General features: G+C 45.3%; 1 protein-coding gene across 3 annotated transcripts in view; it reads right to left on the minus strand.

The window, feature by feature from the left end:
• The window catches only part of TRIM35 (tripartite motif containing 35), a 379,901-nt gene that overhangs the window by 50,199 nt on the left and 302,355 nt on the right, over positions 1–27,347 (minus strand). The window contains exon 6 of one of the 3 annotated variants that reach the window (XM_085613099.1): positions 10,992–11,807. The exons of the other annotated variants lie outside the window; for them this stretch is intronic. Within the exon in view, the coding sequence (XP_085469225.1) occupies positions 11,242–11,807 (566 nt within the window). The 3' untranslated portion in view covers positions 10,992–11,241. Of the gene's footprint in view, positions 1–10,991; positions 11,808–27,347 lie in introns of those variants that run through there. 3 annotated transcript variants of the gene reach the window in all.

The following is a 27,347-nucleotide window of genomic DNA, read 5'->3' on the forward strand; positions in this document are numbered from 1 at the left end:
AAAACCATAAACCAAGAAACAGCTTCCAATTTAATAACAGGGCAGAATTATCAGAATCCTGAGCCACAGTCAAAGAACAGAAAAAAGGGCAATAAGCCCGAGTGACCGATGTCACATAAATATCAATTACATCTCGTGACAGGTGAATCCCACAACAGGGCGAATCCAAAACCCCACCTACAGGTAGGAAAAGACCTCGTGCAGGGTCTCAAGAAAGACAATTAGTCACCAACACTAGAAGAATGAAATAAAAAAAGGGGGTTCTGCCAAGGCAGGAACACCTGATCTGGTGACCGATACCATAAAACGCCCATAACAACAGCGTTGTCAGCACAAAGACAAAAAGTGGGGAACCTTAAACAGGGATATCCCCTTCCGATCGTAGAATGAGAAAAGAGAATAGGTGCAGGCTGAGGGTTTGAACCTCCCCAGCTGTTCTGAAACCTATGTTAGGCAGCATCTGTATGGGCACCAAATAGGTGACCCCCCTCAAACAGCATGTCAAGTAAGACGGACTGGCCAGCCTCTGAAAATCCAGAAGTCTGAAGCCATGCACGCCGGCGCAATGCTACAGCAGACACCATGGCTCGATCAATTGAATCAGTAGAGTCCATTCCACACCTGATAAGCAACCGGGCTGCCTGGCAGCAGTCCAAAATCAACTGGTTCAGTTTGCCCCTATTAACCTCTGGAAACAATGGCAATAGCTGCGCAAAGGTATCCCACAAGACATGGAAAAATCATCATCCTAGGATGCAAATCGTGTTAGTGGAGCGTAATGATGCACTAGAAGAGAAGACCAGTTTTCCACAAGAGTCTTGCTTTCAGGACTCTTTGCCAAGTGGGGAATGGGGAAAGTTACCAATACCATGGGAAGCTGAAGCAGCCGGGACCAAGAAACTGTGGTGAGCTGGCTGACTAATAAGGCAAGGAGGGTCATTGGGGTAAGGGCGGTACTTGTAGGCAATAGTACAGTCCACAGGCATACCAGACTCCAGTTTACCTCATGTCCCCAGTAAAATCTCAGAAAATGCCTCACAAATGGGGAGCACTGGTTCAATCCCTGACTGGCCAGGATGAAGAACTTCAATGAGAGGGTCTGTAGACTTCTGCACCGTAGGCATAGTCAAATGTAAGACATCAACCACTCTTTTCAACATTTCCGCCAAAGTAGAACAGGTCTTAGAGGCAAGGCCAGGAGGAGTTAAAAGAGTATAAGGAGGGGATGGAGCTAACCCGCTCGCTTCACCCAACTCCGCAATTCAGCTGCCCAACATAGGAAGATCCAAAAGCACTGGTTGCTCTAAGGGAACCACCCACTCATGTCCTTCCACCAACTGTTCCTGTGAAGCACCCACAGAAACGATCGGTTCTGAAAACAGCTCCATAAATTATATCAAGTGGTGGAGAAACTGCGCAGTATCGGTGTCGGCATGGGAAGGTGAAGGGGCGTCTGTTGGCACTGAAAGCAAGGGGAAGCAGACTCTGCAAGACTCCCAACAGTGTTGTGCACAATTCCGGATCAGAGCTCTCTGGCTCCGTAAAAACAGTTGCCGGAGGAACCACCAATGTCGTGTCGGAGTCAGCTGGCGCCACTGGTAGAAACCCCGAAGGGCCGTGCACCGGCACCACTGTGTCCAAGACCCGGACTGCCGCAGAGGGCGATGCCCACCAGTGATGTTGCAGTTGATACACCTATGAACTCCTTGGGGCCCGCAGGCACTCCAGAGGAAAACGAGAGTCCAAATACAAGATTAAGTGCATTGTAATACCCTTGCATCTGGTTCCAAGTCGCCTTGGCTCCAGGAAAGGCAGGGAGGCGCGGGAACAATGTCTTAGCACCAGGGCGTGAGGAGTACCCGAATCCAGGTCGTGAGTCGAATGAGCCATAAAAGGCTGTGATTTTGATCTCTTGTGACACCGCTTACCGTGAGACGTAGCCGGGAACTGCTGCCATTTACCACAAGATGAAGAGAGACGCTCAGGGAAACGATCTCTGGACCAGCTAACTGCAGACCGGGAAGACGACAGATGCCTTGAGAAACTGGGAGCCTGTGACCACCACGCAATCAGGAGCTTCATTTGTCGCTCCCACAGCGCTTTCGACTTCAACCGCTGGCAAGCGTCACATTCTTCAGCGTCGGGATGCTCACCCAAGTACCACATACAAATAGAATGTGGATCCGTACCTGACATCTGTCAAGCACAGGACATACAGGATGGCTAGTCAGGTGGTTGGGCCACTTAACGATCTACTGAACCAAGTACTGAATTTGAGGAACTACCCTGACATCTGGAAAAAGGCCTCTATTCTTCCTTTGGTGAAGAAACCCTCCTTGGACCCCAAGCTGGAGGACAGTTACAGACCAATTTACCGACTCCCCTTCCCAGATAAGGTGTTAGAGAATGCAGTGACCTCTGGGGGATATTTTATGTTACGGGTTCTCAATAAAATCCTCCTTTTCATCCTAACGGACCTTCAGAAGACCGTAATGCTGGCCCTCATAGGCTTCAAACTGGACTACTGCAATGTCCTCTATCTTGGCACCTCGAAATACCTGTTGAAAAAATTGCAGTCCATACAGAATGCAGTAGCCAGAACCCTTTTGAAAATCCTTAAGTTTAAACCAGTATCTCATCTGTTACACAGCCTTCATTGGCTACGGTGGAGAAGAGAATCTCATTTAAGACTGTGCCTAATGCACAAGGCTCTTCACTGTACTGGCCCGCTCTATTTTCAGGAGCGATTTACCTGGTATGGGCCCAGTAGAACACTCAGATCTAGCTCGGTAGAACACTGACCTTTGGGGGTGGGGGGGGGGGGGAGGAACTATGGAACTCCCTTCCCTCTTGCCCTCCGCTCCCAAACCAGCTTGCAGTTGTTCCGAATGCAGCTACAGACCTGGCTATTTCCGCCTGTAAACAACAAAGTCACTCAAACCTAACCCGGCTTCATGCTCCTTCCTCAGCCCTTGATTCGCTTAGCGCTAAGACACCTTCGGGTGATGCGCGCTCTATAAAAATTTTTCATTTTTCATTCCTTTAAAGCCAGAGGGCATACAAGAAGGCACTTTCAGACATTCACCACAGCAGGCCGATAAACGGCCAAAAATATTCTTCTCCAGAGCAGTGTGAAGTGCTGAAATAGAAGAAACTGATGTTAGCGCACAAGAGGAGACGAATATGGCTCCCCTGACGTCACTACTGGAGTCGATGTTACAGAGCCATGTGGTGCCGCCACCCGGCACGGAGAGGTACTGCTGGAAAAAAAAGTTTCCAGATCCGGTCTGACGCCTGGGGAGAATTCACAAGTTAAGGAATCTGCGGCTAGATGTCTCGATCAGATATTTTATTTTGGGCTCACGCTGTGAGTTTATTTTTCGTTCTCTCTCCTTATAGCTCATCTGCTCTTTACATCACTCGAGGGATATCATAACATCTGTTCCCAATGGGTTCATGAGGATCCATTTGCAGTCTTTTTGCTGAGCTGTCCTTTGCGAACCCCACAAAATGCTGATTGTCCACTCAAACATTGGCACGATCTATGTAAAAACTTAAAGCCCCTTTGGGCTCCAACCAATGGAGCTTCTCCTCTTTTGAAGGGGAGCAGAGAACACTGGGAAAGTGATTGATTGCAATACAGACGAGTCATGACTTTTGTTCGGGTGGTGGTGCAAGTCCTTAGCACCAATTTGTCTAAAAAGACGAGGATTAGGACAGTTGCACCAACAGTGTCTGCAGCTTACTCACACGATGAGCTGGTGTAATGAGCAAGACCGTTTTCTGCGTAAGGACACAGCGAGCAACTATGCATAGGGTTGAGGAATGTCATGACAACATTTAGAGCGCACTGCAGCTTCACAAACTGCTTGACAGGGAAGAGAGGTGTCAAACCTTTAATAAATCATCACAACGGTTGAGTTTAACAAGGACAGTTGGTCTGGCAAACGTAGAAAGGGTAAAAGGGTGACCGTTTTACAGTGCTCACTACAAGGCCCTGCTGGATGTCTGACAGGTTTGTCTGTAAGGGGTTAGTGTTTGTCTCCGAAGCAGGTTACAAATGTTTCCTAGTTCCTGGCATAAGTAGATTTTGAAGAATGGCGTCTGGCAGCAAGGAAGACATCCACCACAGCAGGCAGCAAATCAAACGCAATTGTTGCCGCTAAATCTCCATGCAAGGAGTTGTAATTTGTGTAGATGTGGGTAAAGGGCTCATGTCCAGGAGTTCCAGTACCACGCTCTCCGGGTCATATCTAGGGCCACTAGGATCACTTGGGCACGGTTATTCTTGATAATCTCCAGAACTAGTCAGCAGAAGTAGTGGCAAAAAACATACAGGAGCCCCTTGTTCCATTCCAGCTGGAATGTGCCTCCTAAAGATTCTTGTTGTGGAAAATCCAACAAGCAACATTGTGACACTGCTAGAGCTAGACAGGGTTCCCACCACTTGCTAAAGAGGCCCTGCGCCACCTTTGGCTGTAGACACCACTTGTGATATGACGGAAGACATCTACTCAGTTTGTTCACTCTGGCATTCAAGGCCCCCTTCCACCCTCCCCAAGCAAGTAGTTGGTGACCAGAGAGAAGCCCTGGGGCTCCTGCTACCTCCAGAAGAGATGCAATGTCTTCTGGCACAAGACCTAGGATTCTACTCTGCCCCGATTAATGCAGTACCACATGGCACTGGTCTGTGAGAAATTGCGCCTTCAGGCCAGAATAATAACCTGCAGCTCCAGTAGATTAATGTGGAGCTGGCCCTCCGCTGGAGACCAGAGTCTTCTGTTCTTCACCTCCCCCATGTGACCATCCACCCCCCATCACCACTATTAGCTCCGTATCGGGGAGGAGGAGTGGCCTGCTACAGGAACAACTGTAGTCAGCGACCACTGCAGATCTTGAGCAGGGACCTGGATGGTGTCAGAAAGGTGATGTTAATGCTGGGTCCACTGGGTTTTAGTTTCAATGCAGGACTCGCATCTGCCACACCTGGCATAGTTGACAAGGTTGCACGAGGTCAAGAGGCCAAGAAGCCTCAGAGCCCCTTCACCTTGATCTAAAATCAGGTCTAAAACATCAGGATCAAAGCCCAAATGTCATTGACACATTGCTGAAGAGGAAAAGCCCTGAACTCCATGTCCAGGTTTGCCCCAATGACCGGAAGAGTCTGGGAAGGAATCAGGTGGGACTTCGGATTGTTTATGGCGACAACCAACAATGTCAAAAGTTCTGCCATTGTCCGGAGGTGGTTCATGACTGACTGAGGCGAGCCTGCCTTTAGTAGCCAATTGTCAAGGTTTGGGAATACAGGAATTCCTAACCTCTGAAGATGGGCAGCGACAACCTCAATTACTTTCTTGAACACCCGAGGGCCACTGATCGGGATCAAAGGCAACACAGCAACCTGAAAAAGCTCCTAACCCACACCTTGAACCACATCCTGCAAGTCCAAGGACACCATCCAATCTCCTGGGTCCAGAACAGATAGGAACATTTCTACTTTGTCCTTCTGCAGGAAAGTGTTCAAGGGTTGGAGTTCTAAGTTAGGTCTGAGGTCCCTGTCTTCTTCCAGGATGAGGAAATATTGGGAATAACAACCTCCACCTTTCTCAGAATTTAGTACCCGCTCAATGGCACCCTCGGAGAGCAACAGGTGTAGTTCTTGTAGCTGGATGGAGAGATGCTCTGCTGGAATCAGTTCTGGTGCACATTGGGTGGGGAGGAAAGTGTTTGAACACTCTGCAAGACCCATTGGTCGGCGGTGATGATGACCAACCATGGAGGAAGTGCTAGATCCTATCCCCCCCACTCATTGGGCATGCGCTGCTGAGGGCAAACTAAAGTGGTTTGTTGTCTCGAGACTCTTGTGGGTGATTTGCCACTCTATAAATGTTTGTTTGGCTGTTGCAGTAGGGGAAGAGGTGCCCCTGCGGGCCTGCCCGTTGCCTACTAGCCAGTAGTGACTATCGCATCACAGATGCTCTAAAGACTTGAGTAGTGGTCTCAAATGCGTGTACTAACTTCTCATATTTTGTTAAGCGCAGTATCTTGCTACTTGTGGTGCTCCATATCTTGAGATGTCAAAGGCCAGGCTGGTCCAGGATGTTAAGTCCCATTTTGATTAGATAGTACAATTTACAAGTTGCTGCAATTCCTAAACCAACTCCAGACCGCCAAACAAAGAAATTAACCAATTGGTGAGGTATGGATGGAAACCGCAGTCAAAATGGTTGACAGAATTTGGTATTCCTGCAGGACTTCGGAAATCCAGAGTCTGGCGGTAACAGCTGGGTGGGAAATGCAGTGTGGGATTATGGCTTCTTCTTGAACTATGAATGCCAACATCCTGGAGCCATCAAAACTGCACTGCAGGCAGCCAACATACAGGCTGCTGCACCTGAAGGAGAGCTTTTGAGGAACAGGTTTCCACTCTCCTTATGGCATTTGGAGCCCACTATAGTGGGTAGCTGGGAGGCAGGACACAATAGCAAGAGATATAAACATTACATTGCCAAATTTTAAATGGGCTTGGCGTAACAACCTAACTAGACTTGTATGTCCGATCATAGAGCTTGTGACAAATCTCAAACACGTATGGGTGTCACCCCTTCAAAAACTGTTAAGAATTAAGACAATACATTTCAGTCTGTCTGTTAGAAGAAATGTTTGCTTCGACAAAAGGGCGATAATTTGTTTTATGTCAAATCAAATTACACAACATGCAAATACAATCAAGGTTGTCGAGGTCGTCGGAGACATTGAGCTGGTCTTGGTCCCATCAGCACTGAATCAGTTGAACAGGTCTGAAAGTACCATACAAACAAACCCGCAGTTCAAACCCTTGTGCTGTTGCAGCCCAAAATATATGGAAATACAGAGTCGGTCACACAGTAGAAGAGCCTCCTCTGGTGCTGGTACATGGAGTATTAAAACAAATCTATATGGCAGGAACAGGCAGTGCTTGACAAAGTGAGATCATCTGGGCTCTTAAAAACATAAAATGGGCGGTGTTTAGAGAATAATTCAGCAATCTCTTTTGAATTTGACCAGGGACGGCTTTAGTGCGGTGCGACAGGTGCCACTGCACCGGGTGCCAAGGTCAGGGGCCGCTATTCGCCTCTGACCAAAATGAACGCCACTGTCCATCTTTCATTTGCACAGAATCGTGAAAATAGAAGATGGACAAATGCGCTCCCATGGTTATGGATGGATGTACTAGGCCAAGAGGTATGAAGCTTCGGAGGAAGGATTCTGCTTCTGTAAATGCAGCCAGGCCTCTTGCTGGGCCCAGAGTCCATGCTCTACCAGGGAATGTGCTGTGCAACAACAGCTTGTCTGAGCAGCCTTGACCCCTCGGTCATCTGAAAACAAGACCGAGGGCCTCGGGTACGGAGAGACCACACTGGCCTTCACCCATGATTTGACAGATAGGACAACGCAACTTATTTCCATCACCACTTCAAGTTACCATTCAATCATGACAACAAATTGGAGTTCCAAATGCCAGGTAGTGAGGTGAGAAGGCTTCCTTGAGAAAGTTTGAATTGCATGCGATGTCCGTTTGGTATCCAGTCCTGTGCGTAGATCCGAGATACAAGTAACTAGAGACAAACATGTGAATGCATCAAATTAAGTTGGTGAGCAGAGAAATGGCACAACACTTTCAACAGTGCCCTCCCTTTTAACACCAATTTCTTTCTCCTTGGTGTAGCATTATACATGTCCAAAGTTAAATAGCGCAACTAATTAATTATTATCATTTAGAGTCATGTGACTCTATACATCAGTAAAAGCACCTTCACACTTAACGCTTCGTAATTACTCGATCGAATATCATGGCCAGCCATATTCATTTTTGACACCTTTCGTGATCATGGTAAAAGCGAATATTTTTTGGATTATTATGAATACAATGAAGATGCGACTAGAAAACGTCTGTTCACAACCAATTGGTACTACTGATAGAAACTAAAGGTCCGGGTGGAGCTTTGCATCTCTACCAGAACGTACTTGTTCAAGATTTTTTTCTACATTTAGAAACATTTGCAGAAGTGTGCCTGGAAAGCTGTGCCCGTTTCCAGGTCACTTCTGCAAACATCATGTGACTGTTTCAAAGGGTTCTGTCCCCCTGTGCGGAGGTCTCCTTACAGGAACTCTGCAGTGACAATGGAGCCGTCTGTGCACATGTATATCGGTTTCTCCATAACTTATGTTCCTGTGGGGTAAGCCTTTCTGCCAAGCCCCAGCGGGCCTGGGGGTGATCTGTTCCCCTCTCCATCTTGGAAGAGGAGTTCCTCCAGTCCTTGGCTGGAAAACATCTCCAACCATTTGCAGGGTGGCAAGGGGTTGGTTCTGAGATTGTGAGTGCCCAAAAACGTACATGTGTTCCCAGTTGTCCAAGTCAACCATGCCTTGAAATGCCCACTTACGAGCCCTTCAGAAGATTATACCACTGAGGATTGCCCACACTCGTGGCACATAAATGCCTTCTAGTACCTTTCTGCATTCCTGGCAGGCATAAAAAGGTCATTTCGGTTTGAAACTTACATTTTACAACTAAAATTACCTTTGTGACTAGGGTTCAATGAGCTCAGCTTAGAAGTGAATCTGTAAAGATCTGAGGAATCGACTCCGGCTTTGAAACCGCGTTGACTTTGTTTTTGCTGATCTTCAACAGACTCTAGTCAAAGGCCAACAAGAATCGCACACTTTGATACATGAAGAAGGACCAAATACTCGAGTATTGGAAACAAACCTTTGGTTAAACTTCAAACACAGGAAACCTGCACAAAATGAGACAAGTTGAAGACATTCCCTTTTAGGTAATGCTTAAAGAAGTAAGAAAAGGGAAGCGAATGGAAAACTACAAATTAAATTGCGTGTTATGAGCGTGCCGCTATGTGGAAAAAGCCGCAAGTGTTTACATAATTCACAAAAGTTAGTACACTTTAGGCCTTTAGTATGGAAATGGAACGGACTCCCAGATTCCAATATCTAGTCGTTCTGAGACCTCACGCGATGGTGGAATCCAAGGCCAATAGATCCACAAGTTATCTGGTTGGTTTTGTAGCAACCCAAACCGAAAACACATTGGTCATTTCGGTAAATATGACAAAATCCCAGACCCCACAACAATTACCTGCTGCATTTTGTATTGTTTAGCTTTAAAACAATGCCCATCGCGTCTTTCTTGCATTGGAGTTCTTCACAGATGTAGACCAAAAAACTCTTCAAAGAAAGTAGAATTAAAGTAACATGTCACAGTTGTACACATTGCCTGGGTTGCACCATCTAGATTTGGAGGAGTCACAAGAAAATGAAGATCGTCTCGCTGTATCCCAGAATACTATAGGTTGCAAAGACAAGATGTTTCTCATTTAGAACATCCCCTGCCGGAGTAGAAAGTCGTTTGAGACAAAACTAGTCAAATAAAAAAAAGGTTTGGGGTTGCAGAATCCCTACCACACACATGTAGTCAATCTAATTACTCATAGCATATTGCATTTGATTAATTGTTTTTAAGGGGCATGGATTAGTACTGCAATGTCATGGGGCACATACTCCTTGTCGTGCTGGAACGTACTCAAATGGTGACTCACAAGTCCAAAGACTAACCGGGTTGCATAAGCATGGTCGGTCAGTAGACCCGCTAAGAAACAAAGTGTACCTCCAAATAGAGTTTGTGAACGTCTGTAGGGGCAACAAAGTTGACACTAAACATTCAAGTGGATCCTTAGGAGGTCTTTGTGTTTTCTGTCACTTCCTCTAAGTTTTTTCTATATTCAGATGTTTCCAGAAGTGTGCCTGGAAATCTGTGCCAGGTGGCACTTTCCACGTTACTTCTGCGGATATCATGTGACTTTTTTAAAGGCTTCTCCCCTTGTGCGGAGTTCTCCTTACGGAAGGAGTACAGATTACTGTTTGCACACTTGGCGAGTGATGGGCATCCAAGCCATAGTGATCCTGTGCTTTGCAACGAGTCAAAGTTTATTACATCTTGCGCAAACTTCAGATTCTTGTAGAAAGATATATTGCAAAATAGTGTGCACATGATACAGAGAGATGGTCTACATTATCCAAGGCTATAGAGATTTAAAACTATTGGAAAGAGGTGATCAATGTACTGTTTCAACAGATCCTCCACAAATGGTTTCACAATCTGGTTCAGTTGTGTTTGCACTCTATAGAGATCGCCTACGCCGCAGTGGCCTGTTGGAAGTGCTTTCCCCGTAGTAGATGGGTTAAGCGCAGTGGACTAGTAATATTCATAAAGCTCTGCTTTGCATCTTTCACCCTTTGGGCATGGTTTTACTATTGATTAAAAGGGAGGATGAGGTAAGTTGGACGTTCAAAGAAGCATATTCTTTTATTAAAGTTAACGTAGCGTTGGCAATGTTTAAAGCCAAGGGAAGTGTATAATGGTGGGAATAGAAAAAAAGCATAGGGTCTGGCATGAAACCACATGCTGAGTGTACAATACTTTGGAAATCAGGAAATAATCGGAATATCTGTGGCATAAGTATACCTATTCAGCGTCTTCAGATCAGGGCAAGACATTGTCAAAGACTTAAAGTTGGCATGCATCTTGAAAAGTGGGTGTTGGAGAATGTGGGCCATCAATGCACCTCGTTGTGCCGGCTTCTGACCTACACTGGACATGCTCCATTAGTAAGTGGTGAGAGATTAGTCAAAGGCTCTCAGGAGCTGGCTTTAACAAATCCTTTTGGTTATTTCCTATGCATTCACACCAATCGTGGCATATGTGATCGCATCAATTATTACATCAGTGATGTCGATCGAGAGGTCTTCAGTGAGGTCACGTGTGAGGTTTCAGACAGTACATGGCAGGGTACAACACACAAAACGCAACAGTATCCCTCTTAAACCACTGCCATGACATGTTCTTTTGTTTCATATGGATAGATCAGAGGAAAAGCTATGAGAAAAAAAACTTTGCAAAAACTAGGCGAGGAATTCCACACTGCAAGACAATGAAATTATACACCACAGGCTTTTATTCAGCCAAACATCGGAAAACAATATTTTTTATCATGCAACTGAAAGAGCGATTTTTCTTATTTTAGACACAAATTATCCCTAAATTATACTAAAAACCAATAATTCTGCCACAATCATACATATTCTTTAACAAGATTTGAGGAATCGGTAATATTTGGTTGATAAGGGGTGGGGGAAGGCGCAGAGAGGCTAGGAAGGCCTGTCCCAGTTAATATTCTAGTGGGACTAATGAAGAGGTTCCTCTCGAATAGACACCACTACAGGGCAGATGCTCAGTGAGCTGGGATGGGTGCCCAAGAGGTCATCAAACACATAGAAGTAAGGGAGGACACTTTCTGAAAAAGTTTTATGGAAGGTATAGATGTGAGAATTGTGTTCACCATAATAAAACGACAACTCTCCCTCATTACAGTCCAGTTCCACGCGGATCCTCTTCAGGTTGTCGGGCAGGATAAACTGCCCTTTGGAATAATTGGATGCGTCGTTTCTGCAGCTCTCTCTGGAGTCAATATACCAATAGCCACATTTGGATATATGAGGAAGGTCAGTCTTACGCCGGTTACTCTGGTAGGTCACACCCACGCGCCAGTGAGTGGCCTTGCTCACATCCACCTCCCAGGAGTGCCTGCCTGTGAAGTAACTCCTAGAGCCAAGGACGCAGGAGGAGAAACTGAAACATCTTGGGTTGTCCACAACCAGACTGTATCTTTGAATTTGGGTTGTCACGCTGTTTAGGTCTTCGGAGACTGTGAGCTGGCTTGCCGCAGTGTTGGGGTCAAAGTTGAAGGGGACTGAAGAAAGAAAACAAGCCAAGATTTAAAATATTAGCAATCTGGTCAGTATCCGAACAAACCTGAGTAAAATACCCTTAACTCGAGTTCCCCTCCTTCCCAGGACTTCTACGACCCTGGCCATTTGCCAGGGAGCGTCAGTGTTTTGTGCTAGGAGGCCTGCATTGCGAAACAGACCATGTAAAATTGTGGCAGCCTGGCTGAGGTAAGGGGTCCGCAGTACCAGAGAAGACAGTTTGGGTGGGTCTAGAAGGCTCTGAATTAACTGGAAAGAAATGACCGCTGCATAGAACACAAAAGCTTGCCTTGCTCGCTAGGACCTTACCACACCCTGCTCTTCATGGCTCCAGATCTCATCCTGCCTGACAATGAAGTTTGCAAGGCCCCTGAGCAGCAATGGAACATTTCAAAAGTGAACAGCAGCAATGGGCACACAAACAAATCCGAATCTCTGAGGGGAAGGGGTGGTGGAGCCCAAACTCTTCTATACAGCCATTTACCTCCCATACTCGGTCTAATCAGGTAGTAAATAGGATGACTAACTATTGGCTCAGGCCGGAAAACAACGCTGGCAGCTACACCGTCCCCACACATGATAGACAGACTGCACAAAACAACAAGCATTGGAAATGCAACAGTTCTCGCATTTGCTTGAGTTAGAGGTATTGTAAATGAGAATTCATTTTACCTACGTATTATGAAGTATATGTATGTGGTGTCTAGTGGAATTATGTGGTTTGGATTGGAATTGTTAGTTGTGGAATTGAGGGGAGTGGAATTGTGTGGAGTGGAGTGAATTTGTGTAGTGGAATTATGTGATATGGTGTTCAGTGTAATTATGTGGGTAGTAATTATGTGGTATTGAGCATATTGGAATTATATGGAATGGTATTGTGTGTTATGGACTGGAATTATGTGGAATGGTGTTTTGTAGTGGTATTTAATGGTGTGATGTTGAGTTTTGTGGCAAGATGGGAAATTTTGTGTTGAGGATTGAATGCTATGTGGTGTTTATGTTGTTGAGTTGAATTATTTGTGTATATTTGAAATGTGTGTGGTTGAATTGAGTGGCGTGGAACTGTGTGGATAGCTTTGTCTTTTTGGTGATGAAAAAACAATTGGTAGGAGCGAATTTCTAGATGTATTTTTTTTGTTTTATTGAAAACGTGCAATAACTTTCTTTTGTTGGGTATGACAAGTGTTTAGGTAATTATACATAAAGTACACAATTACAAAAAAAAATAGTGATGGTGAAATCCACAAAATTGAAAATCCGGCAAATTAATTTTTTTAATGCATAACAGGGGAGGGTAGAAGGGCACAATGGAGAATGGAGGTGGAAAGAGAAGCGCAGTAGTGGGACAGCTTGAAACTATACGCACTCTCATGGAGTACATAAGACCAGAAAAAAGCAGTCCTGTAAAATAAAGCAATGGAATGACAAGTTAGTTAGGAATGCTCGAGGGGAGAAAGAAAATGGAGAATTGAAGCTATGACATAAGTATGAAAATTAGAGTAACTGTAAATCCAACCAATGGTAAGCATTGGGTGGCTGCAAGCCCCTTTATGCTCTTTGTAAAGCCCTAATATGACAGACAGCTGTATGAGCATGTATGTATGAGTAATTATTTTTAAAAGTGGAAATCCACGTTCTATGAATAAAAGGTTTTTAGACTGGTAAAAACTTTGTGTAAGTTGAAGTTAAAAACGCAAATGGCTTTGTGATTATGTTCCTGAGTGCATTCCAGTACACCTCCTTTCAATTTCTGGCACGTAAGCAACCTCATATATCCAAGAGGGAGGAGAAATGGCTGGAGCCTGGGCAAGACGCTCAACATAGGCACCTAAAACTGCCAAGTGTTATTAAAGTCAAAAGGTATTACGAATAAAAATATGCCCCTTGGGTGAGATTTGTTCTCTGCCAATACTAATACTGAGTGGTAAACATGTACACAAAGTAATCTGATTTGGTCTCCGTGGGCAGTAAAGATAACTAATTGTCCATTTTCCAGCTGGTTCTGCATTGTGCATAGTAGGAGCGTCTTGCAGAGGTTCTTCTGCTGGGGGAAGGTGGCCTCATGGTATCCGACCACATGAAAGGTGGGTAAATGGGGTCCCCAGATACCACACTATGTTGCTAAATGCTCCTGAGGATACACCTCCTACACTGCCACCAGCAAAGAGATGGTCTAAATGCAGATGTGGAGCAACCGCTCAATGCCCAGTCCACTGTCAACACACCCGCTCAATGCCAGTCCACTGGCACAGGCAGCCAGAATTAGGATTGTGCAGTTTTTTAGGTCTCGCCTTGCTATCTCGTAAGCGATCGCGAAGCGAGACTATTGTAAGCGGGGTTTAAAAGTGCTCCCAAAAAGCGGAATTGCATGGCTACAACGCGCACAATCACGCGCATCGTGCCGCCATACAATCTGCTTTTTGGGAGCACTTCAAAGGGTCCGCTTCACCGCCTGGAATGCGCTCCCCCGCCCCCAAGCGCGAGCACGCCACGCTCCGCCGGGCTTGTTTTTCTTGTTTAGATTACTAGAAGGGGCGGGTGCTTTCTGGCACGACTTGTACCTTCTGCGGCACACCCTATACCATTTTGAAAACTACCAAAAATAGATAGTCGCTGGCCTGAAATAATAATTGACATGCCTTGCTACTCCAGTCAAGACCAGGGTGTGCTATTTCAAGCTCTAAAAAAATCTGCTCCCTAAAAAGTAGTACTTTTGGACGTTGTTGGTGCTAAATCCTTCGTACTAGCCCTATGATTTTACAAAATACTTTTTTCCTCGAATATATATTTTGATCATGATATTGTGGTTGGTTATCTGTAGAACGTTATGTCAGTATTTATATGCAAGTCCTAAACATTGTATTGCACACATAAAACTATTTACACTCGCAGGTTCTGTTTGTTAGGCGTGATAAGGAGGTGCAATATTTATATGTAGAAATAAACGCATAATCAAATTCCTGTGCGCATTAAGGCATTATGGCCTCCTCTGCACTCCAAGTACAGCCCCCAGATTAAAGGCCTTTGCTGCTGGTACGACTAGCATCCAAATAAACTATTCATCGCTTTAAGTGCCAACCAGACTATTTAAAGTTGATCACTTTCCAAAGTAAATGCCAGTGAAGAGGAGGATTAACCTTCAACCCTCATTGTAACATTTCATACGCCCAGTGGCTTCGCTTAATGGTACATGGGGCTGTGAACAAATCTGTGTCTTAGGCAATTAAAAACAAGCATTGACATTGCTACTTTGATGTTCTCAGTGAGCCGCGCGGCCACTGAGAACATCAAAGCGGCCGCGAAAGTAATCACCATTTGCCTGCCCCTCCCTTATCCCACTTCCTGCTGGTTTTCCTTCAGTGCCTGTTTCTTCCTGCACTCGTGTCTGTGTCTTCCTGCCCCAGTGTACGTTTCTTCCTGCCCCACCATCCATGTCTTCCTGCCCCAGTGTCCGTGTCTTCCTGCCCCAGTGTCCCTATCGCCCCCGTCCCAGTGTCCATGGTTTCCTGTCCCAGCGTCCATGACTCCCCGTCCCAGCGTCCATGTCCCAGTGTATTTGGGCTTAGTACACCTAGTTTTAGCTGTTGTAGTCTTGCGTTTGCTTCGTTTATTTCCATGAAGCTTAAATACATTTCGCATCCAACAGGTATGCAAGAGCCACACCGCCTTCCGCCTCTGAGCCAAAACCTTATGTTTCCAGAAGGACCGGCAGATGAAAAGGGGGGAAAATAAGAGGAAACATGCGTAATTATTTACAGTTTTATGAACCCCAGCGTCCCTTAATATTAATTATTTAAAACAGCAGCAATTCCAAATTGATGAGCCTTTTAGAGCCACCAGCCCACTTTATCGCTGCCAAATTAGGCGGGGATTATTCGCCACAATAGAGTGCCTCCCACACTGTAAATCAAGCGTGTGGGGGCGGGTCCGGATTAACGTCAGAAGTAAATCTGCATGCCGCCTCCTTCGCTGCCCCCCCGGCCGCCGTCCCCCAGGGCCCGGTCTGGCTCCATCACACTCCGGCCTGGCGACACGTCATTTTCTCTTGGTTGTTGTACATTATGGCCTGTTCTCGCTTTTCATTGGAGCTAGTGAAGCAAAAAGCGGTCAGCCCCTCCGTGAAAAATTGCATATGCATTACCATCTGCCTGTGCCGCCTTATCGGCAAAGGGCTACACGACCAAAGAGGTTGGGTGTACATTTAAAATACGGCAAATTCGATTCTCTTCGACCACGGATCTTTCAGAGGTTCAAAGCGAGGTGGGGGCTGGCCAATGTTTGGTGCGGAGGCACCTTCTATGCATGGAATCTCAATCGGATTCTGTAAGATTCTCACATGGGCTGGTGTTGGGAGATATCAGCTGGGCTGGGCACAGTCAACAGACTTCATAAAGTGTTTCTGTTAGGCTAGTGTACTTGTGATAAATGTTTGTCACTAGTCTGTCCAGTTGTGATCAAGATGTTAGAGTTTCACAGTTTCTTAGCTTTTCAACTCAGTATTGCAACTGTGTGTTCTCTTCTGTATGTGTTCATGTACATATATGACAGTATATCTGCATATATGTTTAACTCAATGCCTGTATGTGCTTGTCTGTGAGTGCCTATGTGTGTGGTGTGCGCACATGTGAGCCTGTCACAGTGCAAGCCTGTTTGTGAGTTTTGCTATACGAATGTCTATGTGCATGTGTGTATTATGTTTGTTTTTCTGTGTTTTGTGTGTTTGTATGTGCGCACGCGCATGTGATTCTGTCGCTGCGCTAGTCGGTTTCTGCAAGTTTCTCTATGCGAATGTCTGTGTTTGCTGTGTTACTGTGTGTCCTGTGTTACTGTGCGTGTGTATTTTCTGTGCGCGTCTCTTTTCTTTTAGGTTTTGCTTAGCTGTGGACAGCCGCCATCCCCTCTTTACAACCTGTTGGAAGGACAGGAGCGGCCCGCAGGATTAATGGGATAGTCGAAGTTTGTCAGGTCCCCCCCCCCCCTCATGGAATGGCTATGAGAAGGGTAGAGGTTTCCAGCTTTACTGCAGAGCAGAGGGCAGCAGCGCGTGTGTTGTGCAGTTGAGCTTAGAATATGCAGTTTGACAGTAGGGCGCAGTTTGTTCAGTATCACAGTCGGTCACTGCTTACTTTGTAAAAACAATAAGTATCCAGGCCCTCGTCAGGAGGTCACTGCAGCCTGCACCACCATTTGCCCCTGCCAGCGCTGCCAATAAAAGCACCAGCAGAACTTTGTGAAGAGCGGCTGTTTCTTCCATCGAGATAAAATACCGCCAGTGCGCGGGACCCTTCAATTTGTGACTAACGATGTCTGCTTTGAGGTGAAGCTGAGGTGCTTTCATCTGCGCCAGTCGGGGTGTTAGCTCTTTGACCTGAGATATCTGAAGTGCCCTTTCTGTCGGTATTAATGGTGAGGTTCATTGCATTTAAGCTATTAGTATTGTAAATAACAATGCCTTATATTTATGTTTTAAAACCCAAAACATAAATATAAGGCATTGTTATTTACAATGCCAACAGCTCAGACTCTCTTAACTGCGAGACCTATTGCATTGCAAATACTTGTTTTTTTAAGGCACACAATCTTGCCTAAACCATGAATATTGGGCTAATGTGTAATTCGTAAGGACAATTTTCTGTAGGTTTGATGGTGGGAGACTTGGAATAAGCAGAAAATGCCTCCTGGGAACTATGCTAGAAAGGATTTCTGTGTGACTTTAGAAACTGCTTGGACAAAACATTGAACTTGTATTTTGCCTTTTGTGCATGGGTGTACATTTGGCATTGTATTTTCATGCAGACGATTGCCTGGAAGCAATTCAGGTCATCCCTATAATTTTCGCAAAGATGACCTGTCATAAGCAGGAAATATTACTCACTTTCCCTTGCTCTATCCTGTATAGTGAGAGGGAGGCCTGAACTGTATGAGGATTTACTCATGACATCCAGACCTTCCCTATTGACAACAGTAGTTCATGCACCTGCTGCCTGGGATTATCCCTTCACTGCTACCATTTGCTTTTTATAAAGAGTGATAGATTCCACCCTGCGACTAATCTGCTCTAGTTAGTGTGATTCGTAGCACTCGCCTAGGAGGATGACCTGCACTGCCTGCCATCCATTTGACTGAATTAAACAGGTGACTAAGGCATAGTCATTCGCTTGCAAAGGGCTGCTAAAGAGATGCTTGGATCGATAGCTGTGTGGAATGACTAAAACAGAACGGTTTGTGGGAAATGGTCTCTGAGAGGGACAGGAACTTTAACATAGTGAAGTACATAGAGTGTTCATGTGAGGAGTGAGACTACAGAATCCAACAAAAAAAGACAGCCAATAGCAAAAGTAAGATGTGTGTGGCAGTACAAAGTATAACATATATATATATATATATATATATTCACTTAAAAAACCATAGGTTTCACACAGGTTATAGTTAGGAGGATATTTCTTGCGTAAAAAACCAATGACATTCCCCCGTTATAGTTAGTTCAGATAACTATAACTCGCGCGCCTGCAATCCACTGCTGATGACGTCAGATATTACATCACTCATGACATGGTCAGTGGCATCACTCATGACATCACTGATTGCATCATCCTTGTGATAGAGTGGCGGTCGCGCGAGTTAGTTATCTGAATTAACTATAACAGGGGAATTTCATTGGTTTTTTACAAGAGAAATATCCACCTAACTATAACCTGTGTGAAACCTATGGTTTTTTTAAGTGAATTTGCAAGGTTTTTTAAATGCTAATTCCTAACTATAACGTGTGTGAAACCTATGGTTTTTAAAGTGAATTTGTACGGTTTTTTAAATGCTAAGTTATGTATTTATTAATATATTTTTATTTTCTACCGTGCGCGCACCCCGCGATTTAAAAAAAAAAAAAAAAAACGTTTTTCCCCCTGGGGGGTCCTTTTGTGACCCCCTGACAAAGGCTAGGGGGTCAGGAACTCTCTTCCCTGCCCCCTTTTCACGTTTTCCACCTTTCCCCCTTTCCTTTTCAGTGCGAGAGACAAAATGGCGGCCGACACTTCCTGATTTCGACCGATTCGAATGTTGACTGACATCTAACAACCAATCAGAATTTCGCTCGCGCACGGTGCGCGTGTATAGATATTTATATGCTTTTAAATGCTATTTTCTCAGGAAATACTGAACAGATTGACACCAGACCTGCAAAAGGCACTTCCCTGACCGGAGGACTACCTCTCTGCCAAATTTCAAGTAATTCTGTTCAGCCGTACGGGCTGTACCTGCGACTAAAGGTCCTATGGAAAAATGCATGGGGAAAACGAGTTTTGGGACCCCCCTTTTTTCTCGGCCCCCGCTTGACGAATCACCCCGAGACTTTCAGGGTAGGAGCTGAGCGGAGCGCCCCATTTGTTTTGAAAATTTCGCGAGGATTCGTCAACCGGCGCCAAAGTTATTCAAAATAGAATTTTGAGATTTCCTATGGAAACACGATCCTAACTATAACTATCTACTGGCGACCGCCAGTAGATAATATATACATACATACACACACGTGGCTTGCCTTCATAATTAATTATGAATGCAGTAAATAAAAAATAAACAACCATTTACAACAATATGTTTCTTTGTAATTATTTAATGGTATCAGCACTTGGTTTGTGAAATTTGGACTAAACGTTCACTGAATGGCACATATTTAAGGCATGCACTGCATAGCATATCCAGGCAAGCATTATACCGAAGGTTCCTGTAACAGTAATACCGGAGGAAGGACCATAGGAGAGCGGGTTATAGAAGGCAGGTAAAGTGGCGTGTTTTGCCTTTATATATTCCATGTCCTGTGCGCTATGTCATTTGGAAGCTTCTGGAACGTGGATCCCAATTGTGCCACTTGTACCTTTGCTGGCAGGGGGGGGGGGGGGGGGGGTACGGTTCCAGACAGGCTGTTCAACAAAGTTCAGTGTGCCCCCTTAACTGAGAAAGTCGGAGCCTGACTACAGTTTGATGACAAGTTGCCAGCATGCAGCCTGCCTCGTGGCCAAAGCACCCAACTCTGCTCTGGGAGTCAGACATGGCTGTCTTTGTCAAGTACAGCCCGTATCTGCAAAAAACAGTATTGTAAGTCGCAGTGACAGCATTTTGTTAATGTGCGCACATTATCGGTTATGTAGAAGGGTTGTAAAGCCTTGTTAATTTTGGAATTTGTGCAACCACTTACAGTGCGCAGAACACACGGGCCTCTCCGCCTGAAGGAGAGTGAACCTGGCGTGCCACACATGCGCTGGGCCCCTGCACCACAACAGATGAAATCATTTTTCTATGCCAATATTTAAAGTAAAATAAAAAAAAAAACGATTCCTACCTTAGTCGTCAAAGCAACAATAACCAGGGCTTTAAGTGGGCCGGGTCTGAGCACCGGCAGTTTTTTTTGGGGCTCTCGAAACGGGTCTCTATCGGGCTCTATTTTCGTGGCTACTAAAGGTAGTCCGTTCTTTATTTTATTTTATTTTTTCGGACCCGTTTTGAGGGCCCAAAAAAAAAACTGCCGGTGCTCAGACTCTGCCCACTGTTGCTGCACTGTTAGACAGTGCTTTAAATGGAAAAAGAGAAGTGCCGGTACTCACCAAATTGATAGGGGTGAGCCTGGGAGGTGCGTGTCTGGGGGCGTGGCTTCAAGGCAGCCTTGTACACTATCAGCATTTTCTTCTTCACTGTTCAAAGTGCCTTTGGCCAAGTTCTGCCCATAGCTGCAGGGTGTAATTAGCGTTTGTTGTAACTATATATAGCGTGAACTTAGCCCGAGGGCATTAACATGAGAAGCAGAAGTTTTACGCGAAAGCAGACTTTTTTTTCAAGGCACTCTGACAGACAACGGATCTGCAAACTTTCCCTATAACTCACAGCGCGACAGTTCCAATGTCGAGACCTCTAGCTTAGAAAAACACAGGTGTCTTCCTGTCCTGTTGCGCTGTCAGGGTGTGAGCAGGGCCGGCCTGTTTTAACACCTCATTGTCCCTTTCTACGCGCTCCTTTCACCGTCTCACCCCTGCTGATACACACACCAACAGACCCATCGCCGTGAGGCCGCTAAACTATCGGTGATTTAGGTGAGCTGGGGAGGTCCCGAGGCGTTTGGGTTCAGGGGGCAGTCACTGCTTAGCTCAACTCAAAAAGGACCCCCTGCTGCCGCATTTCAGTCTCTATTAGCAAGGGCGCCAAATTTCTCTCCGCCTAAGGCGCTATCTTATCAAATGCCGGCTCGGAGTGTAGGGCTGCAGCCGCAACCTAGCGCCGGAATCCACTCGACATTAACTGTCAAGCACCCATAACCTAGAGACTGACCACAGCATGCCACTAGGAGTACCGGTACTCTCTTAACACAAGGAGAAGTCCCGGTACTCAATGGGAGAACACGGAGAAGTGCCGGTACTCATGATTTTCTTAAGCACACAGTGCTAGTTATTTTGATTTAGACCACGCCCCTACTCGGATAGGCCACACCCCTTCAAGACATAAACCACGCCCCTTTTAGAGCACCCCCAGTTTTTTTTTCCCCACTTAAAGCACTGACAATAACGTATTGTGAACGTCTGCCCCTGCACTTGTAGACGAAGGAAGCCCGTCGCAACCTTCCCAGAAAGCTCATAGTTAAACAACTCTGTGCTATAGCGCCAAAGCGAGCCCCCGCCCTCACCCCCAGAGCACTCCGTGTCCTGCGGCCAGCGTAAAACATGCGGCGCCTGAGTATTTATAGTTTAGGCATGCAGTAGAGCACGGAGAGGTTACTCAGAAGCTGACTTAGCAGGATGGAGCGCGCGCTGATATGGAGTTAGTTGGGCTTGCAGTGCAGGGAAAGGTAGCAGGAGAAAAAGAGTTCTCCCGAACCAAAGATAAGCCCATAAAGTGAAGGGAAACTGTACTTTCCGGGGCTCTACGGACTCCAACGGAAGTGACCCATCGACTCCACGATCCAGTTAGGAAGCAGCAAAGAAGAGTGACACCAGAGTCTACCTATGGGAAGCAGCAGGCTGGAAAAATGTAGTTTTTTCGATGACACCAGGTCTTGCAGACAGCGCATATGCGCTGAGGCTCGACCAAATACTTAAGCAGCAAAGCATGTGGATTTAAATAACCATCCCTATTTAGTTGTTCCTTGATCTCACATTGGTTTTCTGCACCAAAAGCACACTTTTGCTTGTGTAGCAGAAAACCGACACCAACATCATACTTCATGATGTGTAGAATTCCTCACTGCAGCTCCTCATGAAGTATGCAACACTCACAGCAGCAAGCTCGCAAAGCTTCAGGCAAATAAAAAGGAACTGCAGGAAGGAGCAGACACACCAAGCCTTCTCTAGCAACTTCCTCACACCAAATCTGGCAAGCTCTCTCACCCCTCTTTAAGAAAGAAGGAAAAGTTGCTCACCTGTAATCCTAGTTCTTCTTCCAAGGGAGTCCTCAATGTCATAAGCACTGAATTGTCTCGCCCACATGCAGCATTTCTTAAAAATAATATATATATATATATTATATATATATATATATATATATATATATATATATATATACATACATACTTACACATACATACACACATATACACACACATACCAGCAGTGACGGGCTGAATTGGACAGATTATATTGAGTTTTTATTTTGAAAAGAACCCAATCAAAGTAATAGGTCATTAATAAAATGGATTATACCAAATTGTTAGAAACGGGGCTCTAGTTGACAGTGGTTTGCACCTTGTCCAAGTAGGGACCCTCACTCTAGTCAGGGTAAGGAAGTCACACAGCTAAGATAACCCCTGCTCACCCCCTTGATAGCTTGGCACAGAGCAGTCAGGCTTATCCCAGAGACAATGTGTAAAGCATTTGTGTATATATATACACACACACTAACAGTAAAACCACTACAAAAGGACTCCACACCATTTTTAGAAAAATCGCCAATATTTATCAGACTAGAACAAGACCAAAGCGGCAAAAAACCAACATACATAAGCCAAATATAACTTTTAAAAGATTGAATAAAATTTAGCTCTTAACAATTAATGATTGCGTTTGATCAGCACAAACTACCCTGGATGTGTCAAAGATCAAAGACTATGCGAGGCACAGGGGAGGTGAGGCACCAAATTAGGAAGAGATGCCTCAGTTCCTTACTTCTACAGGGGACGCGAGGCATCTGTTCTTTACTTCTAGGGAGGGGAGGTGATGATTCTTACTGTCGCATGGGAGGTGATGCTTCATTTTTGGACATGGGCAGCTGTTCCTTACTGCGGTGTTGGAGAACATGGTCCCAAGGGATGAGGGCGTCGGAAGTTAGGTCCCGCTGTGTCAATTCCACAGCATTGAAGCAGGCGTTGCGTCTGAGTCAGGGCAATGCGTCATGGACTTCGGTGATGTGGTGCTAAAGACTCATGCAGCAGCAGTTCTTTTGGTAGCTGTGGACGAAAAGCTGGGGCCTGTGTTGTAAGCCTCAGTTGTTGCATTTATAGAGAACTATGCTCTGGTGCAGGCAGTGGCGATGCATCGAGTTTTGGCAGTGCTGCGCTGATTCCAAACTATGCTTTAAGTTGATGCGTGGATTTTCTCCTTGAAATTACCAGATTCCACTTCCTAAAGCTCAGAAACTGGATTTGGCACCCTTTGGCAAGTCAGGACTCAACAGAAGAGCACAGGTACTGGCAGGTGAAGTCTTTGATGGCCCTTGAACGTCTTAAAAGAAGGCAAGCTCAACTCAAGCCCTTGGAGAACATTGGACGCAGGATACATAAAGCAAAGTCCAGTCCTTTCACTCCTATGACTGAAGCAGCAAGCAGCTAAGACTGAAGCAGCAGGCCAACACAGCAAATCAAACAGCAAAGTGGCAGTCCCTCCTGACAGCTTATACAGCTTCTCTTCCTGCCATGATGCCCTCAGTCCATAAGTGTTCTAAAGATATGGGTCACAGGTCCAGTACTTCTACCCATTCTAATCTTTGAAGTAGGCACAGTCTTCGTAGTGCACAAGACCCTGCCTGTTTCTGCCCTAGTTCCAGACACTACAGAGGGTGGAGACTTCTATGTGTGAGGACAGACACAGCCCAATTTAGGTGCGTCAACTCCTCCCACCACTCTAGCTCAGTAGGACACGTCAGCCTGATGATGGTCTATCAGGATATGCCTGACACACCTCAGTTACCTTTGTGTGACACGCTAGAGTGAAAGCACAAACAGCCAAACTTTCATCCTAATCCAGACGTGTTTTCAGCAGACAGGCAGAGGCACAGAGTGGATAAAGTAAGAAAATGCCAACTTTCTAAAAGTGGCCTTTACAGACCTACAATTTAAAAACCAACTTTACTAAAATATATATGTTTATATTGTGAGTCCAGAGACCCCTAACTTCAATTTTCTATCAGCTCCAAATTGGAAGATACACTTGTAAGTTGTTACAAGGCAGCTCCAACGCTAACCTATGGGATAAATAGTTCTTGCTGTAGTGACAAACCAAATTAACAGTATTTCACTACCAGGACTTTTAAAACAGCAGTACATGTCCCACCTTTTAAATACACTGCACCCTGCCCAGGGTCTACATTGGGCCTAACTTAGGGGTACCTTACATCTACCAAACGGGAAAGTTTGGGCCTGGCAAGTGAGTTTCCTTGCAAGGTCAAAATAGCAGTTTAATACTGCACACAGACACGTTTGCAAGGCTACTCATGTGGGTGGCACAATCAGCGCTGCAGACCCACTAGTAGCATTTGATTTACAGGCCCTGGGCGAACACAGTAGTAGGGGCTTACTGGAGAATCAAAAATGACAATCATGGAGAACCCAACTACCATTACATTTTACACAGAGATCACTTGCAGTTTAACAATGGTCAACAGTGGTAAAGTGCCCAGAGTCCTAAAATCAGAAAAAACGAAACGTAGCACAGGCAAAAAAACAGGAGGTCAGAATCAAAAAGACAGGGGCAATCCCGCCAAAAGATGCCAGGTCTAACAAAAATTTTACACAAACCTTTATTAAAAGGAAAGGGAATCTGAGACACTGTTGGCCAATAGGGTGCCCTTGAAAGAACAGTAGAGAAAACTGGCACTGTGCCTTTAAGAATATCACAGTACCCCTGTATCCCATCATGCCCACGCCTCACAGGTGACAGGTCAGGTCATTTTTACAGTGATTAGGAATACTGGGTGAAGTATTTGTTGAGAGCTGTAATAGTTTCGGTCGGGGGAGGTGGAAGGGTTGGTTATGACTCATGAGGATTCCCCTGGAAAAGAACTAGGATTACAGGTAAGCAACTTTTCTTTTTCTTCCAAGGGGTACTAATCAATAGTCAGGACTTGTGAGAACATGAACAGGTGTTAGCTCATACTTTTCATGCCAGCAAAAGAACTAGCGGGTAGTCAAATTCGGTCTTCCCTGCATAAATTAAATGCAGCCTTTAAACACAGCACATGGAAGAACAAGTCTCTATCAGATGAACAAGTTACCTTCGGTAACGCCTTCTCTGGTAGAGAGGAATTTCCCCAGGAGACAGACCGGATCTGGAAATTTTTCACATGAGGACTACGACTGCGTGCAGGTTGGTGGCATCGATCGGCTCCATGTGGCAACGTCTCCCGCACCAGAAATGACATGCGCGGTGCCTATATAGGTGCCACCCCATCGAGCTGACATCAGTTTCTTTTAGCGACTTTCCTTGCCAGGAGCGCAGAGCCACTAAGAACTCTGATCACTGGTGCGGAAAACTAGGGCCCTGAAAGGGAAATAGCCCTGTCCCTAAAAATCTGTTCGCAGACCGGGGAGGATGGGTGTTTCAGTTAGGAATCTGCGGCAAGATAGAGACTATTTAGGAAGCCATTATTAAAGGTAAGTAACTTGTTCATGTGATAGAGACTTCTAGCCAAAGATTCCTTACCTTAGACTAGATACCCAAGAAATACCTCCCCAGAGGAGGGTCTGTGAAAACATTTCACACCAAAGAGCCCTGCAGGACTGAATGACCAAAGTGGCCATCGCTACGGACCTCACTGTCCAGGCAGTAGGTCTTGGTAAACCTGTGCAGAGAGGCTCACGTTGCTGCCTGGCAGATGTCCAGGACTGGAACTTTGCATACTTACGCAGTGGTCAAGCTTTGGCTCTGGTGAAATGAGAACGTAAAGCCTCATGGGGTGGCTTCTTGGCCAATGCATAGCAGATCTTAATGCAGGGCACTATCCGTTATGAGATGGTACACTTCTGCATGGCCTTTCCTTTCTTTGCACCGACATACCCCTCAAGATAATTAATGAATATTCAGATCGTTTTTCTGTTATGTTGCATCACAAAGTTAGACTAGTGTGGCATGGAGGTGAACTGGTAAATGGAGAAAGACCAAGATATGGTTTTTGTATTTCCATTAATCTTTTATTTTTTTGCCTCCTATCCATTTTGCCTTGTTGGGCCACTTCTATGGGCTCCTGTTATTTGAAAGTCAGTGATAGGATTGCAGAGCATCTGCCCAGCTTGTGAGCCTGTGTATTTCCAGTGTTCAGGCTGCTGTAGTCCTGCCAGACATGTTAGAGTTTGGTTTCATATTTTGAAGAAGCTAAGAGTGACAAAGTGGCTCCCAGCTGTCACTCTTACTGATCCCCATAGTGAAGCCACATAATTTGAAGTTGGTAGAGAGCAGGACCAAGACACTGCACATTTTTCCTTTGTATACAACAAAATCTAGCACACCACTTGGAAACATACACGTACCATAACAAATATGTGAGAGCAAGAAAACCAACAAAGATTACAAAAAGGAGAGAAAGATACAAAGATAAATCAGTCCCAAAAGAGGTGAAGGTAGTCCTTCAAAGCCACTGTAGACATTTGAGCTTGCAAACTTATTCAACATGGTCTTTGACAGCCTTTTCCCTTTGAAACAGTTCCTTGTAAGTGCCATTAGCTGCAATGTTTACTAATGTTGACTAGGGTTCTTGAGCAGAATAATGCTTTTTAGGTTCCCCGTTAAGTTCAACGACCCCTCCCCTGTTCCAAATAATTCACACAGGGTTCAAATCTTGACCCCCAATCAGCCACATTAACAGCAACATCCTTTACACTTTTTTCTCAAGGGACTCCCTTTTCCTTAGAGTTTTCTGATTTTCCTTTGCTTTACGAAACTTGGATAAAGACAGTGATCCATCAATTCCTCCAACTCATCTAACCAGGAATAATTTTAAAATGTAGGCTCCTACTCCTGAAAAGTTCTAATAGGGGTTTTCTCAGTGATGGAGTGTGAAGACAGTCTAGGGGGCACCATGCACTTCTGAGGAACCCCAGTCCATTCTATTCATCTGAGCAACTGTACCCCTCCTTCAACATCCTATTGAAACACAACCACAAGATTAGACTCGGACAGATAGAAAATCGATTTCTTGTGTCTGATACCACAGGACCCAAGTAATTCTCCCAGCTCCCTTGAACACAACCAGCCACAGCCCGTATAGAGCGTGCTACCGGGGCGGTGACGTAGGATGGGGGAGGGGCAGGGTGGGAGGTTGGACAATGCGGCATACAG

Source organism: Triturus cristatus, chromosome 6 (assembly GCF_964204655.1).
Source record: "Triturus cristatus chromosome 6, aTriCri1.1, whole genome shotgun sequence".
NCBI classification, from domain to species: Eukaryota; Metazoa; Chordata; class Amphibia; order Caudata; family Salamandridae; genus Triturus; species Triturus cristatus.